General features: G+C 27.1%; 2 protein-coding genes across 9 annotated transcripts; one reads left to right on the top strand and one right to left on the bottom strand.

The window, feature by feature from the left end:
- Window positions 1-83: 83 nt before the first annotated feature.
- On the top strand, window positions 84-6381 carry LOC112684411 (double-stranded RNA-binding protein Staufen homolog 2). 8 transcript variants are annotated; one of them, XM_025555940.1, is made up of 13 exons: window positions 84-269; window positions 561-763; window positions 3432-3589; window positions 3674-3881; window positions 3956-4148; window positions 4228-4297; window positions 4357-4552; window positions 4614-4783; window positions 4965-5294; window positions 5369-5512; window positions 5578-5832; window positions 5916-6014; window positions 6129-6381. In XM_025555940.1, the coding sequence occupies exons 2-13, from the start codon at window positions 643-645 to the stop codon at window positions 6258-6260; spliced, it is 2076 nt and encodes a 691-aa protein (XP_025411725.1). In that variant the 5' UTR covers window positions 84-269; window positions 561-642; the 3' UTR covers window positions 6261-6381. The 8 variants fall into 8 exon arrangements, with proteins under 8 accessions (XP_025411725.1, XP_025411723.1, XP_025411724.1 ...); XM_025555938.1 differs by having other exon boundaries at window positions 544-763; XM_025555939.1 differs by having other exon boundaries at window positions 526-763.
- Window positions 6382-9052: 2671 nt separating this feature from the next.
- LOC112684389 lies at window positions 9053-10909 on the bottom strand (the record flags this gene model as incomplete). The annotated part of the gene is given in 2 exon segments (XM_025555895.1): window positions 9053-9510; window positions 9577-10909. Coding segments are annotated over 2 exon segments (555 nt in total). The 3' UTR covers window positions 9053-9151.

Raw genomic sequence — 10909 nt, 5'->3', positions numbered from 1 at the left:
GTAGAGGATACTACAACCACGGTCGTAACGGTCGACCGTTAATATTACCAGTATTTTTTCCTCTTATATTCGCGTATCGTAACGAGCATACGCCTACGCGGTCTGCACAGTGCATACTGTACAGACAGACGCGTACAGCTGTTGATGTTAGTCGTCTCGTTGCCGTTGACTGTAGCTGATCTGCCGTTATTTTGTCCGGACTTCCCCTCGAAAACAATAGCGCATTTGCCGACTTTCGTTAACAACACGATTATTGTACACCGCTACAGGTAAGTCGATTTTGTTTCAATTTACCCGCATATACTGATATTCTACATAATATATGTGTAATACAACACGCTTACGGGATTCGCCCGGCAATCGGTTTTTCCCAGTGTCAAATCTAGGGCAGTGTGCTACTTATCCACGGCAGTCCCATGATCTACGCGCACGACGTAGAACTGTCGTTGAACCACGTTAACGAGCGGATCGATCGAGTTATTTATCCTCTTGCTTTGATTTTTTTTGTTTTTTATTTTTATCTAGCTTTGTTTTGTTCCGTAGTGTACTTTTGTACTCAGGATTTGTTGTGACGCCCTGAATAGTGAGTTGATCGCCGTATCCTGGTGTGGATACTGATTGTATTCACGTTAAACATCCAAGATGATATGGTTTGTGATTCTGCCAGCCATACTTGCTGCTAATACTAACGGTTCGATTTTCAATGAGTTTATTGATTTTGAAGAGATTTCAGATATTTTTGGTTTATCAAACTGTGTTGAAGGTAAATTTCTGTGACCGTTTTTTTTTGTCTACTAAGTAATACGGGATTGAACACAAAACCGTTGATGTGCGGTTTTTTTTTTAATGATCATGGTGCCTGAATATTGCTTGTGTATACCGGGTAACTTATTTAAATGGACCTCGTTTTAGTTTATTGATTTAGTAATGTATTTTCCTTGGTTTTTGAATTTTTATGTGTACCTATATGTGTTTTCACTGTTTTATGTTAATTCCATCATCATTTCATTCTTTACTAAAAATCATATTAAACGTTCAACTTAAAAATTTCCGTTGTATGAAATCAATAAACACCTAATCTAAAATTGTGAAGTGGTTCAGTTAAAAAAATAAACCTATGATTCATGGTTTTAATTGATATGCTTGGAATATTTTTACTGCTATTTTAATATTGATATTGTAAATGTTTTTCTTATTTAATACCATTTACACATAATGCCTTACTTTTAATACATGATTTGTTTTTCATGGTGTAATTAAAAATATTCTTTCCATAGTATATTTTCTATTGGGTTTGTACATTACTTGAGACATGCTCTTGTTTTGTACAGCTTATAAAATTTGAACTTTTTAAACTTTTTATAAATGTTACTAATGAGATGAAATACTTAAACATTTTTTGTTATTATTTTTTATTATTGAAAGAAAAATTTTTATTCTTTTTATTTTAGTCTTAGTCAATGATTCTATTAAATTTAAGTAACTAACTATTTTTTCAATTATAATTGCAAAATTAGGATTTCTTATTTCTACAATTACATGGTATTTACTAAATTTGATTTGTATTTATTTATATATTATGGATAGTGTTAAAATTTGGATAAAGTCAATATTAGCTGGATTATATTAACATTAGCCATGTGTTTTGGCTTATGTATAATTTTTTTGTTTTTGATTATTTTAACTTCAATTCTTAGCTGATATTTTCACTAAATAAAATGAAGTAAATTTATCAATACCTTATAAAATTACCACAGTTTTCACAGCAAATTCGAAATTCATAGCTTTTTAAAAATAAATTAAATTTTGGACTGTATGTTTTTAAACATAAAATTGATAGTTTTTTTTTGTCAAAGGAAAGAAATCATAAAGAATATATTTCTTCATAAGCATTTACAATAAAGAGGTTCTCAGGTCCAATTAAAATTTAACTAGAGATCTATGACTTCATACTAACTGGAAATCACTGATGTAAATGTACATATCACTGTCTAAAATTTTTTAGATCAACTGTAATTTATGTTTACTGTGCAATTCATTTTCAGTGTATTTGTTTTATTTATACTAACTGGAGATGCGTAATTTCAAGTTTTGAAAGGGTGGGGGAAATTGATTAAATTTGCTGACTTCATAATGTTTAAAAAATTATGGTTACCTATATATTTAAAAATTTAATATTTATGGACTATAAACTATCAATAAAATATTTTTTTGAAACAAAACATCTAAGGATTAGTAATGATTAATGATGTCATGATAAACAAACAGGAGCATCATTTCAATTTGAAAGGGTGGAATACATTTTTAAATTTTCTGACTTCATTATATTTAAAAAATTATGGTTACCTATGTATTTAAATATTTAGTATTTATGGACTATAGACTATCAATAAAATATTTTTTTTGGAATAAAACATGTAAAGGTTGTAAGTTATCTATCAATAGGTTTAATAGAATAATAATATAATTCTAAAAATACGATTATAAATACTTAAAATTTTATTATTTGTGTATTTAATACTTTATAGAACTTATTTATAAAAACATAAAATTGTATCTCAAATATAATGTACCATAGTTTGAGGTGAATTTTAACGGTTTTTTTTTTATAGATTCGATATCATGAAAACTGTTTTATAAAGATCACATTTATAGAAATATATATCAAAAATAAAGCTTATAAGGTTCACATAAAAACAGTTGTCATAAATCAGGGAAGAGTCAGTGTTTCCCAACCTTTAATAAACCGTGAACGTGTATTTAAAAGAGAATATTATTTGATTTCTGAGTACAAAATCGTAAATAAAAATTTACCATTTACCGATTTTAGCATTTGATCATCTCACAAAGAATTGCCAACTTTTTAAAATTTCTTAGTGTGGGGCATTTGCCATAGTCTGCCCCCCCTCCAAATGACACTCCTGACTAACTGACAAGGTAATCTATTATTTATTAATAATTATGTGTTTCATTAAGTTTATTGTTAAATGTTGTATATTATTGATCAATAATTTTATTTTATTTAAACTTAATTGAATCATTACTATTGGTATAAGACATATTAAATTGAAATGTTAAAAATTAATTATGTAAAAAATTGTTGTTTTTTTTTTTGGTTAAATCATAGTTTATGCTAATATTACAAGTTAAGTGTTTGTAGAAGTATAATTAACCATTTAATATATTATTGGCTTAAATACAATTAATACTTTATGCCTTAAACCATATTTTTGTTTCTAAAATTATTATTTATAATTATTGTTTAAATTTACATTTTTTTATATATAAAAAAAATGTTATTACTTAAAAAATATGCATTGTATATTATAATTTTTAAATGCTTTGATAAGTATAAAGATATTTCTTTATATTTATATAATATGTACTGCTTGGAAGATACATGACTAATAATTATATGTATCATGTTATAGGCTATCTGATGGCCGGTGCAATAGTTTTGAATTCTGATAGAAATTCATACTCCCAGTCAAATGTATCATTACAAAATGAATACTCATCAAACAATGCTTCTGTTGATAAAGATAAAACTCCTATGTGCTTAGTAAATGAATTGGCACGATTTAATAAGGTACAAATTGTTTGCTCTTAATTTGTTCACCCTAACTGAGTTATAATAAAAACATTCATATTAAATTATATTTATCCTAAATAGATAAAACATCAATATAAATTAACTAATGAACAAGGCCCACCACACAAAAAGAAATTTACTGTTACCTTACAATTAGGAAATGAAGAATATAATGCAGATGCTATGAGCATAAAGAAAGCACAACATGCTGCAGCTGCTTTAGCATTGACAAAAACCAATTATAAACAACCTCAAACCAAAATGAAATTAAAAGCTTCTGGTCATTATAGTAATACAAATTACACTGCTAATAGTAGTGTGTATAAAATAATTTAAACTTAACTTTTAAATTTAAATTTACAGATAATATTACACCGACGGTTGAGCTTAATGCTTTAGCAATGAAACGTGGTGAAGTAACAGTTTATACTGTTATAGAAACACCTCAATATTTGGCAACATCCCAAACCCCAAGTACAATGTATAATGGTTATAGACCAGAAATGTACTCTCATGCAAGAACGGCGGGACCATATAATAACTACAATAACATTGTGTAAAAATTAATTAATTAAGAATTTAATATTTATATGTATAAACTATTTTAAATTGAAAACCTTTTGTGTTTATAACAGTACTAGAGGTGGTCCACGATGTTTGCCATATGTTCCAAATTTTTATAACCCACGTTTTACAGTTTCTCAGGTAATTATTATTAATAAAATAATTATTAAATTTGTTTAAAAATGATATGTTGTTTTTAGGTTCCACCAACTAATAATTATATTAAACCTGAAGTAAAACCTGTAGGAATTTATAAGGTCAAACTCAAAATTGGTAAACATGAATTTATTGGGCAAGGTAATACTAATCAAGCCGCAAGACATGATGCAGCGTTAAAAGCTTTAATGCAAATAAAAAACGAAGAAAAGAATGAAAATATAAAAGAAGTTTTAAAATGTATGTTTCAATAGTACAATAATTTATGTTTATTATTTAATTATGATTTTAATTTTAATAGCTGGTGATTCTAAATCGGTAATTTCACAAGTCTATGAAGTAGCTCTAAAAATGAAGTTACCTATCAAATTTGAAGTTTTGAAAGAAGAAGGACTACCTCACATGAAAACATATATTACTAAATGCACTGTAGGCACATTCAATGCTACTGGTGAAGGCAATGGAAAAAAGGTATTATTATATTTACATAGTTTTTACTTGAATATTTACATTTTAAACAGAAATAAATTTATCAAATATTTAACTAAAAAATATATTTTCTAAATATTATTTGCCATAAAATGTTATAAAATCATTTTTTGTATTTTAAACCATATGTTTAATTTTCTAAAAATTTGGTTTAATATTATAGCTTTCAAAGCGCCGTGCAGCAGAAACAATGCTACAAACTTTAAAAGAAGCTAATGAGTCTCTTTTAGAAGATGAAAATAGTTCTCCAACATTGCCATTGCCACCAAAAAATCGTTATAAAATGCCCAGAAGGAAAAATAAGAATCTTATCAAGGAAACAAAACCAAATTCAGAGAATATTGAACCTATGGATGGTTCTTATCGAACTGAGGATACTGATCCGGTGGCAAAATTATTTAAAATACAGGCATCTAAAAAAGAAAAAGAACCTTTATATGTTCTTAAAGATGACATTATACACTCCAATCGAAAAAAAGAATTTATATTTGAAGTAATTAAGATTATAATATATAACTATGAAGGTATTTTTCATAAATAATTATTGACTTATTTATATTATTTAAGGTTTCAATTGGACAAAATTCAGCATTGGGTAAAGGACCAAATAAAAAGGATGCTAAACGCAATGCAGCTGAAAAACTATTGATAGAAATGGGTTATGAAAGTGAACTTAAAAGACGTACCATTAAAAATAATGATTTGCCTTTGGTAAATTTTATTAATATAACTTTAATGAATATTGCAATTACAAATTAAAAATTTCCATATTGCAGGCGAGTCATGAGAACAAAGCAAATATTGATAGTCCACGGAAAAGTGGGAGACAAATTGCTCCTGGTGTCTTACTTGTTTCACCTGAAACATCAATAGCCAATAAACCTAGTCAAGGAAATTATGGTGTTCCTTTAGTAACAGTTGCTAGTAACATGGCTAGTGACTTCTCAGTTAAGAATTATCATCCGACTAAACAGCTGGATTATTATTCACAATTGTTAGGCTTCAAAGTGCAGTATTCTGATTTCCCAAAGGTCTGTTTTAGTTTTAAATAAAGTTCGATAGAACTATGTACATTTTATTTTTATTAAATCTTATAATACTGTTATAATTTTAGGGGAATCACAAAGATTACCTGACATTGGTGTCATTATCAACAATGCCTCCCCAGATATGTCAAGGATCTGGTTCTACTTCAGAACAGTCACGTAATGCTGTAAGTATTTTTTGATACCATCAGAATATTTATAAATAATATATTTCCCATGTATAAACTTATTTTCCATACATTACTCTAATACTAATATATAATTCACTTAATTTTATTCAGGCTGCTTTAAATGCTATCAGTTCATTAGTAAATCTTAATATTCCATCAGATCAAGAAACACAAGGTCCTGTAAATGGATTTTCTATTCAACAAAACCATTTTAATAATAATCCTATAACCAGGCTAAGTTAATAATTGTTTTCTTAAATACTTTTATTATGTTTATTTGTTTATTTAACTGGTAAAAACGTAGCTTACTTTAAGTTTGTTATATTTGTTTAAAAAGGTATTAGTTTTAGTTGATATTTTCTATGAAAAATTATTTAATTATCTTATTCATAATAAAAAATATTTTGAATTTGTGTAAAACTACGTTTTGACCACTTAAGTAAGGATATTTATATACTTAAGCCTAGATTAATGAGATATAAGCTTTTTTTTACATATTTATGTAAATTAGTTATTACTTTTCATGCTTATGCATATATTATATATATATTTTTTAATCACATAACTTTTTTTTTTATTTGCGGATTGTTTTGATTATAATTATTTTACATTTTTGACTTGCATCATATTGATTTTCCTACAATTGTTCCATTATACTTAAATAACTCTAGTAGGTGTATTGTTCCAAGTACATTATAAAACAGGGGTGTTTACATTGTTACAAATATAATAATTCCTTATTTATTATTAATTAATTTATAATTAAACAAGAATACATTTTAATTTTGTATTCATTTTTATTATTATTATTATTATTATTATTTTAATTAATATTCATCACTACTATTATATGCATATGAATTGTTTGTAATTTGATAGTTAATACTATCCTCTTTTTATTTTTATATTTTTTGCTTTTAGTGAAGGCTTGTTCATTAAAACAGTCATACAATTCAATGTGTTGTGTTTTTAATTGTAATTTGTAATTAATATTTAACCAGTATAACCTTGAAAATAAGACAGCTTGGAAAAAGTAATATTAAGAATTTTCATTATTATACAAATAACTATTCCCTATATTAATTATCTTAATCCTTTTTAGATTGACCATACAAATCTGAATCCATGCCATACTTGCTCTAAATACAAACTATCTACTATATTCTATAAAATTTTAAGAATTATAGCAAAATAAATTATGATTCTATTATTATTATTATTTTATTAATATTAATAATTATATGTACTCTTGGTCGAAATTAAAAAAAAAAAAGAATGTAATTTGTATGAATGAAAATATTTAACAAACACAAATAGAATATGACAAGTAAAAATTGGACATAGATTATCTACCTCATTATTGTTTCCGTCGCAGTGTGCCGCCAAAAAAAATATTATTTAAATGTGAAAGTTTTTTTATTTACAACAATTTATTTTAATTATATAAAAAAATTAACTGATGATATAATAAGGGATGTTGTAGATTTTTTGGTTTCTATTCACCCTCCTGAAACTTGGTTTAGGTTGAAACATAAAAATAATTTTAATTAAAATTTAAATATTTTGAAATAAAAAAAGTTTAATAAAACGCAAATCATTAAAAAAAGCCGAAGAACAAAAACAGACCTAATACAAACGAGCGCGTATCTAGAAGAAATTGGGAAGGGATCATTTTTTCGAAAGTACAAAAAGATAATACACAATTACAAAATATTAAAAGTAAATTATTAAGTCAAATTAGAACATTATGAATTTATGAAATTGTTAATTTTTAAAATTGAATAACAAAGCTTAATCTTTGTATTATTTTTCCAAATTTAGAAATAATATTATCAACATTTATGTGTATATTCTTGTGAATATTGAAAAATGCGTTCCTTTCCCATGTTTAAACGAAGCCATGTAACCTTAAGCCTTAAAACGCCTGAGAGTAGTGAATGATCGCATGTATAATACTTTTTAACCTAAATTTATTTAATTTATATTTCTTTTAGTAGAATCTAAATTAGCAATTAGTGGTGCCATAGCAAGTATATGGTACAATATTAAATAAAGATACGATCAACGGATTGGGAGTAACCGAATTGATTCCCGTTTGAAAAAGGTATTTTATTAGGTATAGCCGTATTGGTTTCCGTTTGTGTACAGGTTAGGCGAGCCAGTGCATTGAGAGCAAAAAACAAAAATTTAAAAGCTATATGTATGACATATAGACACAATTATTATATCGATAAGATAGAGTATAGAAATATAATAGATATAATATAGATTACTAGATACTAGCAAATTACTAGCAAACAGGAAAGAAATAACAAATACTTGGAAAATTGTATGACTGAGTACATTCGTGAGAAGATTACGAGAATTGAATATTTAGAGAAAGTTAGCTTTAAATTTGCAAATCAATGGTTTTAAAATGTATTTATTAAATTTTATTATTTGTATTTCGTACATCTAAGGGAGAGCGCACACCAATGCAGTGCGGTGACGGCGCGATTTGTTTTATTTTTATTTTTAACTATTTAAAGCTGCTGTCAGTGGCGTACCTGTGGAGGGGGAGCAACAGGGGCATTTGCCCCCCCCCCCAAGAAGTTTTTTTATGCCATAATACAAATTCATTGTCTAGCTAAAATAATGTAAATAATAAATATTTTCACTGATTATAATCACTTACTGATGCATTAACATCTATGGACCAGTGTAATGAAATATTATACCCAAATATTAAAAAAATACTACATATTATTGTTTGTTTGCCTGTTTCTATAGCTTCTGCTGAGCGTAGTTTCTCAACATTAAGAAGGTTAGTTAGTTATATGTAGGGTTCGGATTTGAAGGCAATATAATCAATAAAAAAAGCATTTAAAATGTAAAAAAAGACAATTTATAAATATACTACAAAATAAAATAGTGAACATTTTTTAAACACTTTCAAATGCACACATTTTGAGAAAAATACAAATTAAAAATGAGCATGAATACTAAACTACATAAAGTTTATGCTATTTTGTATAAATAGATTAGGTACCTTTTTCTTTGACCAGGTTTGTTCTAAGAATTAGTTAAAAACAATTATAAATATTAACTTATTTGAGTTCTACCAGTTAATTTAATGCAAAATAAACTAGTTGGTATTAAAAAAAAAAATTGACTACCATGTATTTTGATAAGCTGTCTTCAGAAAAACGGCTGCGGTTAGGAGTTAAAATATTTTTGTACATCGAAAACGATCTTTCTACGTCCACCGAAGTTATCGGGGCGTATTTCATACTTAAATAATTATCTAAATTAAGATTGCTACTTGATAGATCGTCATCGCTTGTGGTTTCTCCAATCAATACTTGGTTGATCTTTTTAATATTTTCCCATCCTTTGTTCTTCGATATAACTTTGTTGAATTTATCCAAAATCAATTTAGCTATTTCGCCATTGCATTCTTCGAGTTTAATCTGTATATTATTTACAACATCTACACTTTTCGATAGTAATACACCTAAAACATACACAGTATATTTTAATATATAAAACATGTAAAACACATAAAAATAATAATTGTTACCTCTTGTTTCTAGTTTTGTAATTGTGTCAGGCAAAAATCCAAAATTAGATACAATATAGACCAGATTACTTTGTATCGATGGCATTTTAAAAAGTCTTTTAGCTGCTCTCACACATTCAGATACTTCTTCGAATTCTTTAATTATAGATTTCAGTTCATTGAAATTTGTACAATAATATTTTACTGCATTAACCATGTACCTCAACGTGTAATTATCGGTCTAGGTGGATTTGGCAATTCTGGACATTTTTCTTTCAGAACTGCGATTCTCTTAGGACATTTTAAAAATGTCTTTTTCATTTCAGAAATTAACTGGTCTACATTTTTATAATATGCTCGTACTACTTCACAGACGTTATGACATGCATGAGCCAAACAAGTTAAATGAATAATATTCGGGTACAAAGTTTGAATTGTACTACCCGCTTTCTTTATATAAGGAGCCGCGTCAGATATAAAAAGCAAAATATTGTCGTATTTTACATTAGTTGGCCACAATATATGCATTGCTTTGTCAAATAGCTGGGTAATTGTACTACTATTTACCCTATCTAAATAGTCTGTGTGAAGAAAATACAAATTTCCAGGACTTTCTGGTTGTAGAATTCCAACTATTATGTTAGCCACGTTTCGGCGTTCTGAATCTGTGGTTTCGTCAATACACACCCATATTATATTTATGTTCACCTACAGCTTCACGAATTTTCAACAAAACCTCTTCATAACATTTATCAAAGTATCCTTTTCTTAATGTCGATTCGCATGGAATATTTTTGTTGCAATATTTTGATAAAAAAGATCTAAAAACGTCATTATTCAATTTATTCATAGGGATATTTGCCGCAACCAACGCGTTACACAAATCGTAAATGAAATCTGACTTAAAGGTATTTTTATTAATGAAAGGCTGAATTTTTATACTATTTTCAATTTTTGTAAGCGCATTTTTGTGTTTATCTCTTCCGATATGTTGCTGAATATGGAATTTTTTCTCACTTGACACTTTGACGTCACAAATTTTACAATATAAAATTAATCCATCGATTGAAAAAATATTTTCACCAAATTCTGGAACATACTTTTTCAACTTGGAATTGTGGTTTTGTTTAATTTTTAGCATAATTAAAAAAACAGAATAAAATAAACGCGTGGAAAAATTATTGAACGACAATTATTGCGATCGACAAATACGGGCGGACTGACGAACAATCTTGAATCTACACATTATAATAACGAACATATCTTAATCTTTAAATAGGTGTACGGGTAATTTTATGGACATACCAAATACTCGATAAGATGATATCGATAAATATTGCGAATAATAAAACCC

This window comes from Sipha flava, unplaced genomic scaffold, assembly GCF_003268045.1.
Source record: "Sipha flava isolate LNK unplaced genomic scaffold, YSA_version1 249_pilon_pilon, whole genome shotgun sequence".
In the NCBI taxonomy this organism is placed as follows: Eukaryota; Metazoa; Arthropoda; class Insecta; order Hemiptera; family Aphididae; genus Sipha; species Sipha flava.
This window is presented reverse-complemented; position numbering and strand designations above follow the sequence as displayed.

Excerpts from the sequence above, each read along its gene's own strand:
- LOC112684411 (XM_025555940.1), top strand. The coding sequence starts at position 643 with ATGATATGGTTTGTGATTCTGCCAGCCATACTTGCTGCTAATACTAAC. Across the intron at positions 3,590-3,673 it reads AATTGGCACGATTTAATAAG|ATAAAACATCAATATAAATT; the intron begins GTACAAATTGTT and ends TATCCTAAATAG. Across the intron at positions 4,784-4,964 it reads GTGAAGGCAATGGAAAAAAG|CTTTCAAAGCGCCGTGCAGC; the intron begins GTATTATTATAT and ends TTAATATTATAG.